Source organism: Littorina saxatilis, linkage group LG10 (genome assembly GCF_037325665.1).
Source record: "Littorina saxatilis isolate snail1 linkage group LG10, US_GU_Lsax_2.0, whole genome shotgun sequence".
NCBI lineage: Eukaryota > Metazoa > Mollusca > Gastropoda > Littorinimorpha > Littorinidae > Littorina > Littorina saxatilis.
The window spans coordinates 24,475,777-24,500,104 of record NC_090254.1 but is presented as its reverse complement, the minus strand read 5'-3'; the positions used below and the strand labels follow the sequence as shown (position 1 = coordinate 24,500,104).

The following is a 24,328-nucleotide window of genomic DNA, read 5'->3' as shown; positions in this document are numbered from 1 at the left end:
ATAATACAGTTTGCACAGTTCTCAGGACTGACGCTGATTGTTAATAAAACCAAAATAATGAAAATTGGACAGCATTGTGGTCAGCCAAAGTTGCCTTTGAGTGCACAGATAAGATCACGATTTTAGGTATATATTTTGTAAAATATGATAGAGCAATAAATGTTGATGAGAATTGGGTATTAAGAGTTCAGAAGATTAAGAAGTTGATTAAGATATGGAGTCGAAGAGATTTAAGTATTCACGGTAAAATTGTAATAATAAAATGTTATTTTATTTCACAGTTGGTATTTGTGATGCTGACGATTGGATTGCCAGATCGGGTTTTGACAGAGTTAAATAGATTGTTTTATAAGTTTGGAAGAGAAAGTGTTCGAATAAAAAATCATTTGAAAAAGTTCGAAGAAAAGTAATGGAAAAAGAAATAAGTGAAGGTGGGTTGAAAACGTTAAATGTGCACGTAATGCAAGAGTCTTTTTATTTACAATGGGTTGGACGATTGTACGAAAAGAAGGGAGAAAATTGGAGGTTTATACCACTATGGTTTCTGGGACATGTTGTTTCAGGGTATGGTTGTTTCGATTTGAATGTTAAACCGAGTAAGGAATTCAATTTGACAAGGATAGGAAGCCCATTTTGGCAGAGGGTAGTTCGGACACATTCAAATTATAACTTTAGGTTGGAAGATGATACTATTGATGTACACAATTTTTTATAAACAGATTTTGTGGAGTAATGATTTGATTCGGTAAAAAGGAAAAATGTTGTTTTATTCCTATTGGTAAAATGCTGGGATTGAAAGAGTAAGTGATTTGTTGATAGTGGAAGAAAACAGATTAAAGAACAATGCAAATATTTTATTGGATTATTGGGCATTGATAAATGCATCACCCAAATTATGGATTAATTGGATTGAAAATAAACATATTGTTGTACAGATGGATTCTGGGCGGAGGCGACCACGGTGCAAGGGAAGCTCTATGGCAGTCTGGACGACCTACAGCGCACGGCAACATTTGCGCGGAGAACCGGCGTTCCCATCTGAGTGATTGACAAGAAGAAGAAGAAGTACAGATGGAGAAGCAGTTGTTTGATGGATAGCCTGTATATAATAAAAATAAGCCAAATAAGAAAAATGATAGAAAAGAAAAGTGTAATTACTGCTGTAGAAAAACCTTGTGCATATAAATTTTGGTTGAGGAAGATTGGTGTACAAGTAGATAAGGAAATCTGGACCCTTGCCTTTGTTTCCAAAGAAGTGAGGTTAAGAGATATGCAATGGAAAATATTACATAACATTTATCCAACAAATATTTAATTATGTAAAATGCAAGTCAGATAGAATAACAGATGCTGTATATGTTGTACGGAAGTTGATTTTGTTGAAAAACATTTTTATGAGTATATACCAGTAAAATTGTTTTCGACGAAGATACAAAATTGAAAAGAGGAAAAGATTGGATTAAGGGTAAATTTTTGGGTATCAAGATACAAGATGTTGTAAAAAGATGAGAAATTTTGTAAATCACGTAATATTGATTGGGAAAATGTGTGTTAGTATTTTTAGACAAACAACTTGTCCTGGATCAGTGTTTGTAATTTTTGAGTTTCAAATATTAAGTAGAGAAATTGAATTGTAATTATCAGGTGTATTTGTGTAATTGTAAATAGAAAATGTCCACTTTTTGTGCGTGTACTATACGTCAATGTTTGGAGTGTAAACAAGCAAACAAAAATTCAACAACAAAAAAAAACCAATGAAGAAGGATGCTCACTGCCTATTTATAAAAACGAAAAAAACCACGAAAAACAAGTCGCGTAAGGCGAAATTACAACATTTAGTCAAGATGTCGAACTCACAGAATGAAACTGAACGCACTGCTTTTTTCACCAAGACCACATATTCGTAGTTTCGTCAGTCCACCGCTTGTGGCAAAGGCAGTGAAATCGACAAGCCATGCAGAATAGTGCGATAGTGGTCGCGCTGAGCAGGATTAGACGCTTTTCTGTATGTCTATTCTTTTTAGCTTCCTGAGGTTTTTTTGTAATCCAAACATATCATATCTATATGTTTTTGGAATCAGGGACCGACAAGGAATAAAATAATATTGTTTTGCAATCGATTTCGGAAATTTTATTTTAATCATAATTTTTATATTTCTAATTTTCAGAGCTTGTTTTTAATCCGAATATAACATATTTATATACTTTTAGAATCAGAAAATGATGAAGAATAAGATGAACGTAGTTTTGGATCGTTTTATAAAAAAAAAATTTAATTACAATTTTCAGATATTTAATGACCAAAGTCATTAATTAATTTGTAAGCCTCCAAGCTGAAATGCAATATCAAAGTCCGGCCTTCGTCGAAGATTGCTTTGCCAAAATTTCAATCAATTTGACTGAAAAATGAGGGTGTGACAGTGCCGCCTCAACTTTTACAAAAAGCCGGATATGACGTCATCAAATACATTTATCGAAAAAATGAAAAATAAAATGTCTGGGGATATCATACCCAGGAACTCTCATGTAAAATGTCATAAAGATCGGTCCAGTAGTTTACTCTGAATCGCTCTACACACACACACGCACAGACACACACACACACACACACACACACACACACACACACACACACACATACACCACGACCCTCGTCTCGATTCCCCCTCTATGTTAAAACATTTAGTCAAAACTTGGCTAAATGTAAAAAGAAGAAAAACAAGTCGCGTAAGGCGAAATTACAACATTTAGTCAAGCTGTGGAACTCACAGAATGAAACTGAAAGTAGTCCGCCAGCAGTGCAAAACGCAGTGAAAGTGACGAGCCTGTTTGGCGCGGTAGCGGTTGCGCTGTGCTTCATAGCACGCTTTACTGTACCTCTCTTCGCTTTAACTTTCTGAGCGTGTTTTTAATCCAAACATATCATATCTATATGTTTTTGGAATCAGGAACCGACAAGGAATATGATGAAATTGTTTTTAAATCGATTTCGGAAATTTAATTTTGATCATAATTTTTATATTTTTAATTTTCAGAGCTTGTATTTAATCCGAATATAACATATTTATATGTTTTTGGAATCAGAACATGATAAAGAATAAAGTAAAAGTAGTTTTGGATCGTTTTATAAAAAATAATTTTAATTACAATTTTCAGATTTTTAATGACCAAAGTCATTAATTAATTTGTAAGCCTTCATGCTGAAATGCAATACCGAAGTCCGGCCTTCGTCGAAGATTGCTTGGCCAAAATTTCATTCAATTTGATTGAAAATTAAGGGTGTGACAGTGCCGCCTCAACTTTTACAAAAAGCCGGATATGACGTCATAAAAGACATTTATCGAAAAAGTGAGAAAAAAAAACATCCGGGGATATCATACCCAGGAACTCTAATGTAAAATTTCATAAAGATCGGTCCAGTAGTTTACTCTGAATCGCTTTACACACACACACACACAGAGACACACACACAGAGACACACACACAGAGACACACACACAGAGACACACACACACACACACACACACAGAGACACACACACACATACACACACATACACACACACAGACAGACAGACGCACGACCCTCGTCTCGATTCCCCCCTCTACGTTAAAACATTTAGTCAAAACTTGACTAAATGTAAAAACAGTCAAAGGAGGGTTTGAAGCACCCTGCAGTTATTCGGAACTATTCTCCTGGCAGCTAAGACGCATTACATTACATCGTATACATTAGAACGCTTACTTCCCTTTGTTTGCCAGATTTCTGAGCAGCACTCTGCCTCATTTGTTTAAGATTCTCAGTCTTAGACTGCTTGGTGTTAGTTTCCATCATTACGACCCCCTCACCCCTCCCCCTCCCCCTCCCCCTCCCCCAAGGGGGAACTATACGCACTTGTAATTCACACGGCCAAAATAACATTTCATGGCAGCGTAGTGCCGTTGTGGTTGAGGTACCCGTTCTCTGGCGCCACTTGGTAACTGGTGGAGGGACTGTGACTCCCGGGAGTGCCGGGGTTCCCCGCCGGACTCTCAAGGGAGTGACTCCTCAGCCTGCCGCTGAGTGAGCGCAGAACCCGCGGGTTGTAGGACTTGGGGTCAGACACCATCTTGAAGAAGAGGTTACGCTTCATGTGGGCGCGACGCACGTGGCAGCGCTGGTGGTCGAAGATGAACTCGTCGTCGAAGTCGGTGTTGAAGACCTCGTCATCCGACTCGCTGATGCTCTCGAAGCTGGAGCGACCGGCCTCCCCTTCTTTGCTGCTGTCACGGCGCCCGGCGAGTAGCTCCGTGGCGGAAGCGGAAATGACGTCCCAGGCAAAGTTGACGTCACGCTCGTTGGCGTCGTGGGAGCAGATGGCAAACCTGCAAACAAACAGTGTGTATAAGATTACATCAGAATTCAGTTATTGTTTGTGGTCGTTGTATTTGTCCCTGGCATGGCCATAAGGTTTGATGGCGCAATCATACAGTTTGTAATCTAAAATATATGGGATAAACAGTAAGTCGGTGCTTGAATGATTCAAGTGAAACAATGCCAATATTGTGTTTAATTATTATATGAATCAAAAAATATATACACATGTTATGTTTGGATTAAAACAAGCTCAGAAAGTCAAAACGAATAAAGACAAGAGGCGAAGCCTTCAAGGCTCACGTAAGAAATCGACAAACAGTAACACAAACTCAATCACTCAGTCACACATACACACACACACAGTAAGCATAGGTGACACTGTGCAAGAAAGCGAGACACTAGATCTAGATCTGTCTGTCTGCATGCCATGTAGCCTACTTACAAAGTTACAGGGACACGACTGCCAACTAGTCTCGGCCCGCACAAAAAAACAATGACCGAGACGTTCAGTAATTCCTTCGCGTGACGTCTAACCCTCTTACGCCATAATGTGACGTCTTCAAATGACGAAATGTTAAAGTTTCTACCACAGACATACACACGCACGCACGCACATACGCACGCACGCACAGACAGACAAAGTTACGATCGCATAGGCTACACTTACGTGAGCCAAAAAGCGGGCTTTCCTGTAAAGTTCGTTACACTACTGCGCCATACTGGCTTGTCACTTCAAACGATCACCGGGCCCGAACGCTTTTCGACGATTGTGTCAGCGTTTTCTAGGCTGCGGAGCATCGCCAAAGCTATTGTCTTTGTAAAATGCAGTGCGTTCACTTTCATTCTGCGAGTTCGACAGATTGACTAAATGTATTAATTTCGCTTCGCGCAAATTGAATTGAAGAATGCTCCTGTGTGTGTGTGTTGTGTGTGTGTGTGTGTGTGTGTGTGTGTGTGTGTGTGCGTGCGTGCGTGCGTGCGTGCGTGCGTGCGTGCGTGCGTGTGTGTGTGTGTGTACGTTTGCGTTTACGTGCGCGCGTTCGTGTGTGTGTGCGTGCGTTTGTTGTTGTTGTTTAAAGCATACATACCTGATGACATATAGCTCGTTGAGAAGTGCAGGAACCATGTGCAACTTGCCTGACTCGTTGATCACCTTCAGCAAGCGGATTGACTGGGTGTTGGGTCCCTGTTTCGATAAAACAAAAAGCATCTCTGAAATCATGCAGAATCGATTTTATTGTTTTATTGCAAGACACATTTTTCCCCGCGAAGAAATGCAATCTTGTTGCCAATAATGGATGGTTTTGTTTTTATTGTAGTTGCTTTTTGGCTCCACGTAAGTGTAGCCTATGCGATGATAAACTTTGTCTGTCTGTGCGTGCGTATGTATGTATGTATGTGTGTATGTCTGTGGTAGAAACTTTAACATTTCCGAGTCTATGGATTACGTCAGTCTCGGTCAAAAGTGTTCGACGTGTGTGATAGAAACTATTTGAAGACGTCACATTATGACGTAAGAGGGTTAGACGTCACGCAAAGGAATTACTGAAAGTCTCGGTCATTGTTATTGTGAGCGGGCCGAGACTTCTTGGCAGATCCAGGGTCTCGCTTTCTTGCATAGTTTCACCTATGCTTACTGTGTGTGTGTGTGTGTGTGTGTGTGTGTGTGTGTGTGTGTGTGTGTGTGTGTGTGTGTGTGTGTGTGTGTGTGTGTGTGTGTGTGTGTGTGTGTGTGTGTGTGTGTATGTGTGACGGAGTGATTGAGTTTGTGTTACTGTTTGTCGATTTCTTACGTGAGCCTTGAAGGCTTCGCCTCTTGTTTGTTTTAGGTTTTTGTTTTAGATAAGTGTCCTTCCTATTCGAGATATTACAGTGGAAACCCCCAATAGAACACTCCTTACCTTTTAATACTCCCTTCCCGCACCCCCCATGGAAGACTCCCTCCTTTTTAAGTCCCCTCTTCACCACCTCCCCCCCCCCCCCCCCCCCCCCCGATAAAAGACTCCCTCCTTTTAAAGATCCTGTTTTCTCATATGTTCTGTTCTTTTCCCCTGTAAATTTACCCCCACTTTAAGACTCCCTCCTTTTACAGATCTGATTTTCTCAGATTAATTTAGGTCTTGAAAGGGAGTTTGGTGATTGGTTTTTTTCTGTGTGTTTTTTTTATATCGTTTCTTCAGCAGATATTGCTATCCGAGATCGAGACCGATGCAAGATTGACGAAAAACATGTTGGTATGAAAAAGTAATCCACCGGGGCAAAATGTGGAGCTATGTGTCATTGAAGATTGAATAACTGAAACAAAATATTCCGACCCGTGGACATACTGGGGTGGGTGGGGGTCGGGTTGGTGGAGGGGGGGAGCGGTGAATGGTTAGTTGTTCTGGTTACCTGTAACCGAAAGCAGACGAGTCCCATTGTGACGTTTCCATGAACCTCAAATCTCTCATCTTCCAGAACTTTCTCTTCGAACATCTTGGCCAGTTGAACTTGCTGCAACAGACCATGTGAGCTGGGAATTTAAAGGAACATTAACTGAAACAATGAAGAAGCAATAACTGAAACGAGGGTGATACATTTTCAGTGTGCGGGAGGGTTTTTGTATTTGTGTATGTTAAGCTGCTTCACTTATAGCTGAGTTTTGGAGTATAAAGATGTCAAGTTGTATGTGTATGTGTGTGTGTGATGGGGGGAGGGGAACTCAAAGCATTTACATGAAAACAGTTATCAGACCAAGAAAGACAATCACACAAGCCAAAAGCTATATCCTTGGATCTCGAAGCGCAACTGAAGTATAGCAGAAACATAAATGCAATTTCAACGAAGACAGGTAGAGAGCGAGAGGTGGGAGTGAGGGGGAGAGAGATAAGGAGGAAGAGAGAGAGTTAGAGAGAGAGAGAGAGAGAGAGAGAGAGAGAGAGAGAGAGAGAGAGAGAGAGAGAGAGAGAGGGTAGAGAAAGAATGAGAGACACGGCGAGAGACAGAGACAGACAGCCAGAGAGAGAAATAGAAAGAGACACACAGAGAGACAGACAGAAAGACAGAGACACAAAGACAACGACAGAGAGAAGGACAGAGAGTGTGGTACTTTGCAACAGCTTTTTTGGATTAGGGACACTAAAGTTGAACATTACTCTGACCGACATAAAGTGTATACCTCACGAATTTTCCTTTGAAGGCCTTCGACTCCATACATTCGCAAGACGAACCAAAGCTTGAGAGATCTGAAACGTCTGCTGAGAGGTATTCCCCAGTGCTGAAATCAGCAGTGTTGCCATTCAATAGATGTAAAAATATAATACAAAAAGCAAATGTTCAATCTCTTGGGTCTGCTAGGTTTAACAACTATTAGAATTGACGAGTGTAAGTGAAAAGAGTAGACAATTTTGCTGTAGTTATTTTTGATCACGTCGCTATCATTTTGCTCTAAACGTGACTGTTGGAACCATTGTGTCTCATCAAATGCATCAAGAATGATTGTCTTTACTTGATCTAGTGCAGTGATGTTGTTTCACACTCACACTAAGAGGACAAATGCAGGGCTGACACCAACCAAAAAGTAAAAAACCTGAAAGGTCCGGGTCCACGGCGGCAGGGCCAACGGCCCGCTAGGGGGGTCTGGGGGGCGTTGCCCCCAGAAGCTGACGCTTTTTTTTAAATTTTTTTTTATCTTGTAGAGGCAAAGAACAGCCTCTCCTGGTACAAAATGTATGTTAATAAAATATAAAATAATACACATTTTGCCTCCATAAACCACCCAAACAAAACATTTTTTTTAAAGTTTTACCTTAAGAAACCAGATTTTTCGGCTTAGAAAGTTTTATAAAAACCGGATTTCCGGTGAGAACCGGAAAGGTGTTAGCCCTGCAAATGTCCTGAGCTCTTCAGCATGAACAGGTAATTTGACCGCTTTCAGAAATTTCGATTCACATAATCTGACCCTCCACCACAAAATGAGTCGCATGTCACCTCGCGCGGTTCTGCACCAGGCTTAATATAAGTCTGGGGAGTGTCTGGTAACAGTGTGAGGGTCACCTTAGTCACAGGCTTATAACTCAAACGGGTTTCGCTCTTTTCTAAAACGGTTTTCACCACTGGATAGAGCATAACAAACTTTTTAGGAAACTGTAAAAATATTAAAATCATGCAAAGGTGACATGCGACTCATTTCGTGGTGGAGGCTCACATATATATATATATTACAGGCATTAAGTGAAACCAAGCATTACGCGTAATGCCTGAAATGTTCAGGCATTACGCGTAATGCCTGTGACCACTAGGCATTACACGTAATGCCTAAAAATACCAGGCATTACACGTAATGCCTGAAATTTGTCTCTCAAAATTACGCTTACACAACATAAAAGCCTATTGCACTGAACAGTTATCCCTTACCTCTTGGATGACGGTGAGAACATTTTTTAAGGACAAAGTGTTGACAACATGTCATGGTGTGAATATTATAAGATGTTTGATGGGTTGAAGGCCGCGGTCAATAAATATGAAACAAAAGTCGATATGCCCCCCGAGGACCGACAAAAAAGCTGGTCCATCAAACATCGTTTTTGTCATCATTTTGGTAGTGAGAAAACAAGTGCACAATCAACCCAGGGAGCCATGCTTTGAAACACGGGTCCCGTGCTGATAACCACACGGGTCCCGGTTTGATAACAACTGGCAATCAAAGATGGCGTGTGAAAGCAACTTTCTGAGTTTTTGAGTTCATTAAAATGAGTTGGGATGAATTTGTCAGGTTTGAGGATGCACAGTTCTGTAGGTTCATCTCGGTATTCCACCCCCTCGGCTTTCTGTTGTAAATATTAAGCTGAGCACGGTGATCGAATGTGGAAGCTACGTTTGGTCAAAGCTCACAGAAGATTTGCGTCGTGCAGCGAAGGAAAGAATCGCGATCTTGTTTCCGACTCGGTACCTCTTTGTTTTTCATTAGACCTGTCATTCTGCTTGCTCGGCTTTGTTAGATGTTTGCATATCGTGTTGCTATTTTCTTTGCTTTTATTATTGTTTCTTACTTGTGCTTCGTTTATCGATACAACGTCTTGTGCACGGGTCAAAATGTGTGTGTCAGGTGTCGTTTTACTTGAACTTGACGTTCGTGTTTCTCCGAACGTCTGTGTATCGAAACACAGATACACGCACTCCGTGACTTTGTAAGAAGACATAACATATCGGAAGGTTTTATTTGTTTGTGACGAATTTATTGAAGTAGTTTTGATTTTTTGTTTACTTTTGCCAGTTTGCCAGTTGGTTTTTGGAACTTTGCAAAGCAGTGTCTTGTCGTCTGTTTAGGTCTGGGGAAACGCCAATGAAAAGAGCCGAAGAATCCTCGAGCGTTTCTATTGGGTTTGCTTTTGATTATCCATGTAATAGGGCTTCCTGCAACTATGGTAACCGGGGATTTATTCCCCGGGGAACATGAGATTTATTTCCCAGGTGCTTGTGAATGAAAACTCGTGAAAAGGATGACAAAGTAACTTGACATTCGATCAAGTGAGCTTTGACATGATTGCACATTTTATTTTGCGATTATGAGTGATGGTTCGCAATGCAAAATAATGTATATTTGTGACCCTCCACCACGGAATGAGTCGCATGTCACCTTTGCATGATTTTCATATTTTTACATTTTCCTAAAGAGTTTTGTATGCTCTATCCAGTGGTGAAAACCGTTTTAGAAAAGAGCGAAAACTGTTTGAGTTATAAGCCTGTGACTAAGGTGACCCTCACACTGTTACCAGACACTTCCCGGACTTATATTAAGCTATAGCGCAGAACCGCGCAAGGTGACATGCGACTCATTTCGTGGTGGAGGGTCACATTTCTGACATAGTGTTCACCACAGTTTGAATTTCACGTAAGTGTGAGTGAGACTGTGCCAAAAGGTGACGTTTTCATGTCAGTATGTCCCAAATGACATCACCAGTACATTTTTCATTCTATCTAATCTGTTTTCGTTCTATTTTTTCTAATAACATGCGTTAACAATTGATTGCCAACTGGAATGGAAGAGCACAAAAAGTGTAACTTGATATGTAGTTTCTCTAGAGGGAAAAACATCTTCCACTTTCATGTCAGTGTGTCCCATGCAACATACATTTGCCAAACAGCTATGTGCAAGTAGATTATTTGTTAGTGGTATAGAAAATACTGATCAACAATTAAAGTCAGTTTTCACATTCATTTTCTACCTATTTCTTATTTGTTTATTCTGTTGGCAATGGTGAAATGTCAGCAATCGTGTGTCATTCGGGACAGTAGACATGACACCTGACCTTTTGGCACAGTCTCGAATGCATGTCACAATCGAAAGCCGAGGTCCAATATTTCCAGTCGAGTTTTCACCAGTTGCTTATTCGTCACCATGGAGGATAATGAAAAAGAACAATTGTTTACTCGACGTCTGTTTGAACATTATGAAAAGGACGGCAGAAAGTTGCTCCCGAAAGCTGTGTACTTCAGAACAATCGAAGAAGTAAAAGCTGCCTTCCAGAAAACGACAAAGTCACGTCATGAGTATCATCACTTGGGAAAGTGAGTTATGTGTGGTGTTTGTCAAAAACAGATTTGAGTGTTGGTATTCAGCTCTACGTCTATCGTAAAACAATACCGAAACCGGGTTATCTCCAATGCTGTCTCTGATAGAGTAATTGACACATAATTATAATGTCAAAGGGAGGATATGCTGGTAGCATGGATGAGCGAGAACAAGACTACGAACTGGACTGCTGGCATCAAATTTGTCCAGTTTAGAAAGAACACGAGTCACCACGCCGGTATAGGCAGATCGCCATTTAAAGCAATGTTTGGCACGGAAGCCAAGATCGGTCTGAGATCAACAACGTTGCCCGATGGGATCATAGACTTGATCGAAACGGAGGAAGAATTACAAAAGGCATTATTGTAACCAAATGAAGACATCGACATGCCCCAAGCTGAAAGTCAGACGCCTGGGCCGTCTTTTGGTGCAATGCCCCAAGCTGAAAGTCGGACGCCTGGACCGTCTTTTGGTGCAATGCAACAACAACAACAACAACAAATCAACAACCACTAACAAACCACCACCCACCAACCAACCACGACCCACCACGACCAACTACCATGCAACCAACCACGACCCACCACCAACCACCAACCACGACCAACCACCAACAAACCACCCACAAGCCACCAACAAACATCAACAGAAACCTCACCAACGACAATTGCAGAGAGGTTTCAGGCATTATATACATTTAGGCATTACGTGTAGTGCCTGGTCACAGGCCTGAACATTTCAGGCATTACACGTATAATGCCTGGTTTCACTTAATGTGTAATGCCTGACAATGATTTTCAGGCATTACACGTAATGCCTGGTATTTTTAGGCATTACGTGTAATGCCTAGTGGTCACAGGCATTTCGCGTAATGCCTGAACATTTTAGGCATTACGCTCACTTAATGCCTGTAACATATATATACAATCTTAGACACACACACACCCTCACGTTTTCCTTCTACATGCACCTTATTCTTCTACCACTTGCTATACCACCACTAGGCACCTAAACTACTACAGTCGTACCTGTAAATAATGACCACCCAAAGGATCAACTAAAAGTCGTCGCAATGGTAAGGTGAACTATACGTCCGGGATCCTTCAGAATTGTCATTGTGGACAAGTGGTCACTTTTCAGAGGTGGTCGCACAGACAGCTTCAACGGTACTACAACTGCTACTACTCTTGCTGCTGCAGCCGCTACTACTACTACTACTACTACTACTACTACTACTACTACTACTACTACTACTACTACTACTACTACACTGCTGCTGTTATTGCTACTGTTACTGCTACGACTACGTCTACTTCTGTTGCTGCTGCTGCTACTATAATTTATTGTACTACTGCTGCTGCTACTACAAATACAATTACAACTACAACTACCCCCCAAACAAACTTCTACTTCCACCCCCAAACTACTACTATCATTACTATCACTACTTCAGTCGTCATAACTAACACATCCACACTGACCCTCAGATCAATGGCGTTGTTTCCATGTTTGTGCTGGAGGTACAGAGGATCAACGGTCAACGCTGACGTCAGAGCGTCCACGTTTCGCACCCTTAGAAAAATGATAATAATGAGACAAACTTGAAAAGCAAGGCTTATACGACTCGCCCTCGACTCCCATTACAGTGGAACCCCCCCTCCCCCTTCTATTCCCCAATAGAATACTCCCCCCCCCCCCCCCGGCATTTCAGACCCCCCCCCCTCCCCCAACCATGATCCTACCCGATAGAAGACTCCCTCCTTTTTAAGGCACCCCCCCCCCCTCCGCCCTCTACCATTTTAGGACCCTGTTTTCTCAGATTTTCCAATCATGACCTCAGTAAGGTTACCCCCATTTTGAGAAAATTTGATTTTCTTCTTGCAGTTACAGCAAATTTACGTGTGATATTCCTTAAAAACACATGCTACCGAAAACGAAAAAGAAAATTGATAGACATGCATGTCGGAATCGAATAAAAGAAGAATAGGACATCTTGATTTTGAAAAAGGATCTCATTTCCAAGGCGGGCATTAACACGAACGAATCTGCACTTACCACATAAGGGAACAGTCAAAATTCACTTGCATCCATTTGTTGGTGTTGAAATTCAGGGATTTGCAGTTCTGAAAACACGCGCACATGTATATTCGAAAGTTCACGAGTGCATATAAATACACATAGAGACATAGGGATACACCTCGCGCACATGCGTGCGCACAAACGCACGCACGCACACGCACGCACGCACGTACACACGCACTCACGCACGCACGCACGCGCACGCACGCACGCACGCACACACACGCACACACACACACACACACATGAGTGTAAAAACGCATATAGAGACACATGAACACACCACACGCACGCAAGCACGACGCACACACACACACACACACACACACACACACACACAGTGTCACACACACACACACACACACACACACACAGTGTCACACACACACACACACACACACAGTGTCACACACACACACACACACACACCCACAGTGTCACACACAGTGTCACACACACAGTGTCAGACACAGAAATCGACCTCGATCCCCAAGAAGAGGTGATGAGATAAAACCTACCTCGATCCCCTTGATGAGGTACTGAAACTCGGGGCAGATGAGGGCGTTGCCGGCGTACGCGGCGTCCACGTGGAGCCAGAGGTTCTCCCTGGCGCACACCTCTCCTAGCTCGTCCACGCTGTCGAAGGAACAGCACGCTGTGGTTCCGATGGTAGCACACACCTGTAATAAACACATCGCGGGTAATTGGTTTGTTATCCTATTAGCATGCATCGCAGTTGGTAGTAGGCCTATTGGTGGTACCTGGTGCCTGTCGGTAAATGGTGACGATGATGGTTGTTGTTGTTGCTGTTGTTGTTGTTGTTGTTGTTGTTGTTGTTGTTGTTGTTGTTGTTGTTGTTGTTGTTGTTGATAAGGCTGGATCTGAGGTTGGTTCCTTGGGTTCCGGAAGCCCCCCCCCCCCCCCCTCTCCCTTTCCCGGCAAATGCACATTTTCCTCAAGGAGACACCCAAAATAACCCTTTTAAATGCTAAATTGCAACAGCATCTTTGGGGGTGGGGGGCAAGCCTTTCCCCAGACCCCCCTGCCTGGCCAGCATCTGTTCCCCTGCCTCATTTGGAAAGCCCTCCCTCTCGTACACCTGGTCAAGTCCTGGCTGTTATTGTTGTTGTTGTTGTTGTTGTTGTTGTTGTTGATGTTGTTGTCGTCATTGTGGTTTCTTGATGGTTATTGTTGTTGTGTTGTTATAATATCAACAAAAAGGAAGAGAAAAAGATGAGAAAAAAACATTAAATGAATAAAATGATTGCCACTACAGCAATAGCGACAGCAATTCTCACATCACCCCAAATGTCGACAGTAATGGATAGTATAGCAATTCCTAACGAAACGATACTGATCGTAATTCATTTAAACTTGTGAATGACGCGAATAAGCTAAGTAGCTGTTGTGTTCTCTGTTCATGTCTTTGTTCTTTTAAAGTCAAACATGGTTGGGTTATGCCAAAATTGGATATGAAATCTTTTTTACAAATAAAATTATCACGAAAAACGGGACTACTCACGTAAAACGGAATAAGACCAAGCCGACGATCCTCCTGGAAGCAAAATCAACATTTTGTACATTTAGATAAGTATCAGTGGAGGCGATTGAAGGTTTAATACAGAATTACATATTTGATTGCTTGGAAAAGGGGAAATCAAATTGTAAAACCACATATCAAGCTGCTCTCTCTCTCTCTCTCTCTCTCTCTCTCTCTCTCTCTCTCTCTCTCTCTCTCTCTCTCTCTCTTTCTCTCTCTCTCTCTTTTTCTCTCTCTCTCTCTCTTTCTCTCTCTCTCTCTCTCTCTCTCTCTCTCTCTTTTGCATATAGAATGTGTATATGTGTGCATGTGTGTGTGTGTGGGTGTGTGTGTATGTGTGTGTGTGTGTGTGTGTGTAAGTGAGTTTGTGTGTGTGTGTGTATACGTGCGTGTGTGTGTTTGTGTGTGTGTGTGTGTGTGTGTGTGTGTGTGTGTGTGTGTGTGTGTGCGCAGTCTTAGCTTTCGTTTACAATTATTCCCTGTATATGTTCGAAGGACAGGTTGGAAGATTAGGCTAAGCCTAAAACCTTTATCCTTATGTAATAAAGTTTTGAGTTCTGAGTTCTCTCTCTCTCTCTCTCTCTCTCTCTCTCTCTCTCTCTCTCTCTCTCTCTCTCTCTCTCTCTCTCTCTCTCTCTCTCTCTCTCTCTCTCTCTTCTTTAAACAGTGTTGTTGCACGCACGCACGGTTATCTTGTCCCCCCTCATCCTTTTACATATTATGTTGAGCCCCCCCCCCTCCCCCCTTGTTTTAAAATTCTAAGGCAAACTTATGGCATGTTAATTCAAACTCTAAAAGGACAATTATACTTTAGATTAGCTGTCTTGTTAAAAACAACATCTCTGTCAGCATGTGTATCGTGATATTTTCTTCCTATACAATGTTATGTAACTGCATACCTCAATGGCGTTTTCGAGCACATGGCCTCTCAAGGAAAAATCGTCATCCACCTCCAGTTGTCTCATCTTGACAAACCCAATCATTCCTGCTTTTTCTACACACGAGTGAGCCTGCAAAAAAAGACAGAAAAAAAGCTTGAAAGTAAAGGAAAATATAAAGAGGAAAGAAGAAAAGCAAATGCTTATACGACTCGCCTTCGTCGTGTTCCATGACAGTGGGACCCTCCCCCCCCCCCCCCACCTCCCCTTTTACAATCCCCCAATAGAAGATTCCCTCCCCTTTAAGACCCCCCACCCCCCACCCCCACTCCGTTAGAGAACTTCATTCCTTCTAAAAGAAAGAAATAAAGACAGCAAGCAAGAAATAGAAGATGCATATTATAAGGAGGAAGGAAGGAACAAAATAAAAGAAGAATGCTGTGAAGACAAACAAAGGACACGCACACAAGAAACAGGCACTAACCAGCTTGAAGAAATGTTGAACTCTAACCAATGCCATGAGCATGTTTCACACACACACACACATACACATACACATACACACACACAGACACACACACACAAACAGAAAAGAAGGGTTACCAGTTTGGAAGAGTACGCAACCAGCTTGGACAGCAGAATCCCATCCTCCACGAAAGGCAGCCTGACTTTGAGTCTTTTGATGGCCTCATGGCGTGCAGCCAGCAGCGTCACCAGCACACACTCACTGGCACAACCCTGCAACAGCGAGCAGCGTCACCAGCACACACTCACTGGCACAACCCTGTAACAGCCAGCAGCGTCGATCACCAGCTCACACTCACTGGCACAACCTTGTAACAACCAGCAGCGTCACCAGCACACACTCACTGGCACAACCCTGTAACAGCCAGCAGCGTCACCAGCACACACTCACTGGCACAACCCTGTAACAGCCAGCAGCGTCACCAGCACACACTCACTGGCACAACCCTGTAACAGCGAGCAGCGTCACCAGCACACACCCACTGGCACAACCCTGTAACAGCCTGCAGCGTCACCAGCACACACTCACTGGCACAACCCTGTAACAGCCAGCAGCGTCACCAGCACACACTCACTGACACAACCCTGTAACAGCCAGCAGCGTCACCAGCACACACTCACTGGCACAACCCTGTAACAGCCAGCAGCGTCGATCACCAGCTCACACTCACTGGCACAACCTTGTAACAACCAGCAGCGTCACCAGCACACACTCACTGGCACAACTCTGTAACAGCCAGCAGCGTCACCAGAACACACTCACTGGCACAACCCTGTAACAGTCAGCAGCGTCACAAGAACACACTCACTGGCACAACCCTGTAACAGCCAGCAGCGTCACCAGAACACACTCACTGACACTGGCACAACCCTGTAACAATCAGCAGCGTCACCAGCACACACTCACTGGCACAACCCTGTAACAGCGAGCAGCGTCACCAGCACACACTCACTGGCACAACCCTGTAACAGCGAGCAGCGTCACCAGCACACACCCACTGGCACAACCCTGTAACAGTCAGCAGCGTCACCAGCACACACTCACTGCCACAACCCTGTAACAGTCAGCAGCGTCACCAGAACACACTCACTGCCACAACCCTGTAACAGCGAGCAGCGTCACCAGAACACACTCACTGGCACAACCCTGTAACAGCGAGCAGCGTCACCAGCACACACCCACTGGCACAACCCTGTAACAGTCAGCAGCGTCACCAGAACACACTCACTGCCACAACCCTGTAACAGCGAGCAGCGTCACCAGCACACACTCACTGGCACAACCCTGTAACAGCCAGCAGCGTCACCAGAACACACTCACTGGCACAACCCTGTAACAGTCAGCAGCGTCACCAGAACACACTCACTGGCACAACCCTGTAACAGCGAGCAGCGTCACCAGCACACCCCCACTGGCACAACCCTGTAACAGTCAGCAGCGTCACCAGAACACACTCACTGGCACAACCCTGTAACAGTCAGCCGCGTCACCAGAACACACTCACTGGCACAACCCTGTAACAGCGAGCAGCGTCACCAGCACACACCCACTGGCACAACCCTGTAACAGTCAGCAGCGTCACCAGAACACACTCACTGCCACAACCCTGTAACAATCAGCAGCGTCACCAGCACACACTCACTGGCACAACCCTGTAACAGCCAGCAGCGTCACCAGAACACACTCACTGGCACAACCCTGTAACAGTCAGCAGCGTCACCAGCTCACACCCACTGGCACAACCCTGTAACAGTCAGCAGCGTCACCAGCTCACACCCACTGGCACAACCCTGTAACAGTCAGCAGCGTCACCAGCTCACACCCACTGGCACAACCCTGTAACAGCCAGCAGCGTCACCAGAACACACTCACTGCCACAACCCTGTAACAGTCAGCAGCGTCACCAGCTCACACCCACTGCCACAACCCTGTAACAGTCAGCAGCGTCACCAGCACACACCCACTGGCACAACCCTGTACCAGTCAGCAGCGTCACCAGAACACACTCACTGCCACAACCCTGTAACAGTCAGCAGCGTCACCAGCACACACTCACTGGCACAACCCTGTAACAGTCAGCAGCGTCACCAGAACACACTCACTGGCACAACCCTGTAACAGTCAGCAGCGTCACCAGCACACACTCACTGGCACAACCCTGAGCGTCGGGCAGTGACAAAAAGAAAGATCAGTTTACTCAGCCAGCAATTCATGCAATGAGTTTCTCCTTCGAATATTCAACTATCCAGACAGTGAGTCAGTGTGTCAGTTAGTCAGTCGATCAGAAAATAGTATTCCTAAGGCCTGGCGCTCACCTATGTAACTTCAGCAAGACAGAAGACGCATTGCAGATTATCCCAGCCCACTACACGTACTCGTCATCGCAGCATCAATACTAATTATGCAGTGCGTCGTCTGTGCCGCTGAAACTGCCCTTAATCATCTTGTCGTCAAAACACACTAACGCACGAACACACACACACGCGCATGCACGCACGCACGCACACACCCAGACAGAGAGAGAGACACACACACACACACATACACACACACGCCCGCCCGCACGCACGCACGCACGCACGCACGCACGCACACAATAACACACACACACACACACACACACACACACACACACACACACTATTACGATGGAAAGAAAACAAAGTGCTAATCTCATGTGATTATCACGTGAGTCAAAACAACAGATGTTCGTGTTTTTACATGATGTCACATGGAAAAGAAACGCGCTTTGCGTTTGTCATTTGTGTGGAAAGAAAACAGATTCCCTTGCTTTTTTTCTTGCTTTTTTTTCTTCTCTTTTTTTGTGTGTGGTTTGCATCTATTTGATGCACGCATTGCATGTACAAGCCGACGCCTTGGCGAACTTTAAAGGCACAGTAAGCCTCCCGTAAACCATTACAGAGCTCCCCGAGCGTCTACATACTGTATATACAAGCATACTTCCATTTGAACGCTCACCGAACGGGAACATCCTGGCTGCTTTCTGTCGAGCGTGAGAAATTTTCAAAGAATTTATTTTCGTGGACTTGGTCCAACAACAATGGCGCCTCGTTTTGGTGCTGGACGGCTGTTATATTACCGGAAATCACGCCCGGACAGTAAGCCTCCCGTAAACCCTCACAGATACTGTCAGGCTTTTACACACAGTACAAACACCCTTCCATTTGAACGCTCACCAAACGGGAACATCCTAGGTGCTCTACGTAAAGAGCGAGCAATTTTTAAAGAATTAATTTTGCAGATTGTCTCGAACACTTTTTGGACCCATCCTGAACTCAGGCCAAACATGAGTTACTTCCCTTCGGGTCTCATTCTATCGATGTAAACTGGCGATAGCCGTGAATCGATGATTATCAAAATGTTTTTGGACCGTGGTGCGTTTTTGCGCTAGACCTAACTTTTAAAATCTAAATAATAAATTGACAGCTTGTTACACAAACATTCTTTAATCATAAAAGAATTCTTTTTTCATCAAGACAAGATCAGTACAATTCGAATTTGTGAAAGTTTGAAAAAAGAAAAGCTCGGAAGCAGGGTCACGCAAGGGTCGTAGCAGACGACGGTTTATCAGTGCATATCGCCGTTCCTCTCAACAGTCAAAAGCCACCGCTAGAGTTCTTGTGAACCACAGCCGTTTGTTTCGTGCATAAAAACGTGCTATTGTAAATAAGCTCACATCGAGTCGCATTCAAATGACTAACTGACGACTACATTGTGAAAAAGGGAAACTGGATCACACGGGTTCACGATGGCTCAGGGGTAAGATAAACCAAGTAAAAATTAATTCTTTGATAATTGCTCGCTCTTTACGTAGGCCACCTAGGATGTTCCCGTTTGGTGAGCGTTCAAATGGAAGGGTGTTTGTACTGTGTGTAAAAGCCTGACCGTATCTGTGATGGTTTACGGGAGGCTTACTGTGCCTTTAATGTGGGATGTGGAAAAACGCCGCGTCAACGAATTTCGTTTTCACGGCGTCACGTGAAAACAACGGATTTGAAAAAAACAATACTCGATCAGCACAGGGAATAATGTGTGAATGTTATCAGTCAATTAAAAGTTGCACCGATCAATCCAACATTAGAGGGTTTGTGCATTTCTAAATGAAAGTGAGTCAGCAAATCAGGAGATGAACAAATTGAGCAAATGTAATGATATATTAATACCTGTATAGCCCCGCCACCCTCTCCACTTTCATGCAAGAAAGACCGAGGTAGACCAATCATTCGTCCTGTGAAAAAAAAGGACAGAACATCTAAGAATGCAAACACACATGAATTTCAATCTCTCTTTAATGCTTCAGTCTCAAAACAATTATTGTTTCCATTTATATTAATCGCTTACGTGTTCTTGAGTACAAAAACAAAAACTTTATTCTTTTAATATTGTTTTGAGGATCATTGAGCTTTATGTCCATAACACACACACACACACACACACACACACACACACACACACACACACACACACACACACATACACGCACACACACACACAAACACACAATCTTCAAAACTATGAAAGTCCTTGATCTGCCATCGCTTTCATTAAAACTCTCTCTCGCTCGCTCTTTCCCCCCTCACTACCCCCCCCCCCCCCCCCTTGTGTCCATACCAAACAAACACACACACACACAGATACACACATATAATCTTAAAAACTTTAAAAGTCCTTGATCTGCCATCGTTTTCATAAAAACTCTCTCTTTCTTTCTCTCTCTCTCTCTCTCTCTCTCTCTCTCTCTCTCTCTCTCTCTCTCTCTCTCTCTCTCTCTCTCTCTCTCTCTCTCTCCCCCTCTCTCTATCTCTCTCAGAAGATCCTATGTCGGTAAGAGAAAGATGTACTCACCAACCCAATCACAGACCAGCATCTCAAGCTCAGTGCAGGCAGGGCTAGCAGCCTGTTAAAAACAATATCGTGATCAAATTCCCAAACAAAAACAAAAACAAGTCGCGTGAGGCGAAATTACTACATTTAGTCAAGCTGTCGAACTCACAGAATGAAACTAAACGCACTGCATCTTTTCACCAAGACCGTATAGCATCATACCGGGACGGTTAGCCTAGTGGTAGGCGTCCGCCCCGTGATCGGGAGGTCGTGGGTTCGAACCCCGGCCGGGTCATACCTAAGACTTTAAAATTGGCAATCTAGTGGCTGCTCCGCCTGGCGTCTGGCATTATGGGGTTAGTGCTAGGACGGGTTGGTCCGGTGTCAGAACAATGTGACTGGGTGAGACATGAAGCCTGTGCTGCGACCTCTGTCTTGTGTGTGGCGCACGTTAAATGTCAAAGCAGCACCGCCCTGATATGGCCCTTCGTGGTCGGCTGGGCGTTAAGCAAACAAACAACAAACAACGTATGGCATCAAGGCAGTGAAATTGACAAGCCAGTATAGCGCGGTAGTGGTTGCGCTGAGCAGGATAGCACGCTTTTCCGTATCTCTATTCTTTGTAACTTTCTTAGCTTGATCTTAATTCGAACATATTAACATATCTATATGTTTTTGAAATCAGGAACTGACAAGGAATCAAAATAATTTGTTTTTTAATCGATTTCAGACATTTAATTTTAATCTTTTTTTCTTCTGATCTTGTTTTTAATCCGAATATAACATGTTTATATGTTTTGGGAATAAAGAATGAAGAATAAGATGACATTATTTTTGGATCGTTTGATAAAAAAAAATTTAATTAAAATTTTCAGACTTTTAATGACCGAACTCATTAATTATTTAGTAATTAATTTGTAAGCCTCCAAGCTGAAATGCAATACCAAAGTCCGGCCTTCATGGAAGGTTGCTTAATCAAAATGTCAAGCGATTTGATCAAAAACTGAGGGTGTGACAGTGCCGCCTCAACTTTCACAAAAAAGCCGGATATGACGTCATCAAATGCATTTATCGTAAAAAGGAAAAAATAGCCTGGGTATATTATACCCAGAATATCTTATGTGAAGTTACATAAAAATCGGTCCAGTAGTTTCCTCCGAAACGCTCTACATATTATAGGCCTACTCACACACGCCCACACATACACCACGACCCTCGTCTCGATGCCCCGTCTATGTTAAAACATTTAGTCATAACTACTTGACTAAATGCAAAAACGAAGGATATATAAAAATTAATGTTCACTTGTGCAATACAGGTTAAGAAAAACACGTTCGAAAGTGTTTGTTTTGGTCTCCTCTCTCTGGTCTCATATTAACGCAGAAGTAGGCTTAAAATACATCCATCCTCTCTCTCTCTCTCTCTCTCTCTCTCTCTCTCTCTCTCTCTCTCTCTCTCTCTCTCTCTCTCTGTCTCTTTCTCTCTCTCTTTCTCTCTGTCTCTTTCTCTCTTTCTCTCTCTCTTTCTCTCTCTCACTCTCTCTCTCTTTCTCTCTCTCTTTCTCTCTCTCTCTTTCTCTCTTTCTCGCTCTCTCTCTCTCTCTCTCTCTCTCTCTCTCTCTCTCTCTCTCTCTCTCTCTCTCTCTCTCTCTCTCTCTCTCTCTCTCTCTCTCTCTCTAAAAGAACATCAGTGTCAACCTGCGAAAATAATGCGGCAAAACATTCGCTGTGTGCGCAGGAAGCAGCTAGGCTGTACATTTCCCTTATGTGTCCAAGTGCATATGGAAGGATTTTTTTCTTTCTGTGTCTTGCCAAGCACATCATTGTGGGGCTTTTAATCAATAACATGCATCCGTCTACAATGTATGGAAGGATGTTTTTATTCCATGTAAAGCTTGGCAAAATCTGAATTGATGACCGGATCTGGTTTTGAACGGGAAGGACAGTCCTTTGAATTTCCGTTTAGTCCCTGTTGCTATTTTCATAACTGTTAAGACTTCTCAAGTTGTGATGCGCATAAAGATTTCCAAAAGGGTTACCCAAGAAAATCCGATGCATCCTATGACGTCAGACAACATGTCGCCCAGGATGGACGGAAACGAATTGCCCGCCGGGAAGTACGCGTGGAAGTTGGGGTGCTGCCAGTGCGTGATCTGTACAGATAGACACACACACACACACACACGCGCGCGCACGCACGCACGGATAGACGGACGTACGAAGGCATGCACACATACAAACGCACACAATAAAATACACACGCATTGTGTTACTTGGCTGTGATTTTTGTAAGACGCAGCAGATCCTACGATCGGCAGGATGAACTAACACACTCACTCACTCACGCAATCAAACAGCCAATCTATCAGTCAATCGACTAATCAATCAATCAGTACATGTATTTCAATCAAAAAATAAATCGATCGATCAATCAAACAATCAAAATCAAAGCAAATTACTTGTTTAATTAATGTGTTAGCAGAAACTGCATGTGCATGTTTGTGTGCGTTCAATCATAAAAAATAAAAGGAATTCTAACTAAACTGGATCGATACATGGATGGTGTTTGTATTTTTGACCAAAAAAGGACGGTTTTTTTCTGTTTAAAAAAAGATCACGACAGTCATTGTTCACCTCGACCATTCGACAGTTATTGTTCAAATCAAAGTTGATTTGATTTGAACAATAACTGTCGCGATCCATCCGTGTAACATTTCACATTTTGTTCAAAAATACAAATAAGGTAAAATATAACACAAGAAATATCATACAATATATCATACCCCGGGCATGATGGCTCTGTCCACGTCCTTCATGATCTTGTCAAAGTCCTCCCCTTTCTTGGGTGGAAAAGCGGGTAGCAGGTTCCGCAGATACCCGGGCTCAACTTCGGGTGTCACTCTCCGCGTACCCAGCGTCTCCATGTAGGTCGCCAAATAGTCCACCATCTCCTTTCCTCGCTTTCGGAACTCGGCAGCATCCATATTGTGGATCTGAAAAAAATGATTGTTTGATCGGTCATGTAATTCTTTTTCGGCGTTCGTGGTCTGCGAATCCTAGGTACACTCGTAGGCACGTTTAATAATAATAATGGACATTTATATAGCGCTTCTCCACAGCTCGAAGCGCTTTACAAGTTCCCCCCCCCCCCCCCCCCCCCCCTGTCATTGAGCCAGTCATATTCATATTAATGGGGATGCATGCTGGGTATTTTCGTGTTTCTATAAACCACCTATTTCTCACGCGGATATCAACAGCAACTTTTTCGTGCGTTCTTAGTCTTTTTTTTTTTTTTGGGGGGGGGGGGGGTCTTAACCTTTGCGTGTACACATGAAAAGGGATAACATGTCTACACATGAGTTGACCTGGGAGCTGGAAAAATCTCCATCCTTAAGCCACCAGGCGCGGCCTGGATTCGAACCCCGCATCTTCCACACGGAAGGCCTACGTATGTCCTAACCACTAGGCTACTTGCCCGTCGGACATGTGATACATACACCCGTCCGTTCACTAGTCTTTTCGTTTAACGTGGAACATTTATGTATGTTACAA

At 43.4% G+C, this 24,328-nt stretch overlaps 1 protein-coding gene across 1 annotated transcript; it reads right to left on the bottom strand.

Annotated features, from left to right (window-relative positions):
- Window positions 1-3,882: 3,882 nt before the first annotated feature.
- On the bottom strand, window positions 3,883-23,760 carry LOC138978467 (aromatic-L-amino-acid decarboxylase-like). Its single transcript, XM_070351210.1, has 14 exons — window positions 23,560-23,760; window positions 22,816-22,929; window positions 20,799-20,850; window positions 20,117-20,181; window positions 16,010-16,144; window positions 15,428-15,538; window positions 14,511-14,543; window positions 13,507-13,668; window positions 12,965-13,032; window positions 12,391-12,481; window positions 7,514-7,612; window positions 6,748-6,849; window positions 5,445-5,542; window positions 3,883-4,364 (listed from the first exon to the last, which is right to left on the bottom strand). The coding sequence occupies exons 1-14, from the start codon at window positions 23,758-23,760 to the stop codon at window positions 3,923-3,925; spliced, it is 1,773 nt and encodes a 590-aa protein (XP_070207311.1). The 3' UTR covers window positions 3,883-3,922.
- Between the last annotated feature and the right edge of the window lie 568 nt (window positions 23,761-24,328).

Excerpts from the sequence above, each read along its gene's own strand:
- LOC138978467 (XM_070351210.1), bottom strand. The coding sequence starts at position 23,760 with ATGGATGCTGCCGAGTTCCGAAAGCGAGGAAAGGAGATGGTGGACTAT. Across the intron at positions 22,930-23,559 it reads ACAGAGCCATCATGCCCGGG|ATCACGCACTGGCAGCACCC; the intron begins GTATGATATATT and ends CTATCTGTACAG. Across the intron at positions 20,182-20,798 it reads GCTGGTCTGTGATTGGGTTG|GACGAATGATTGGTCTACCT; the intron begins GTGAGTACATCT and ends TTTTTTTCACAG.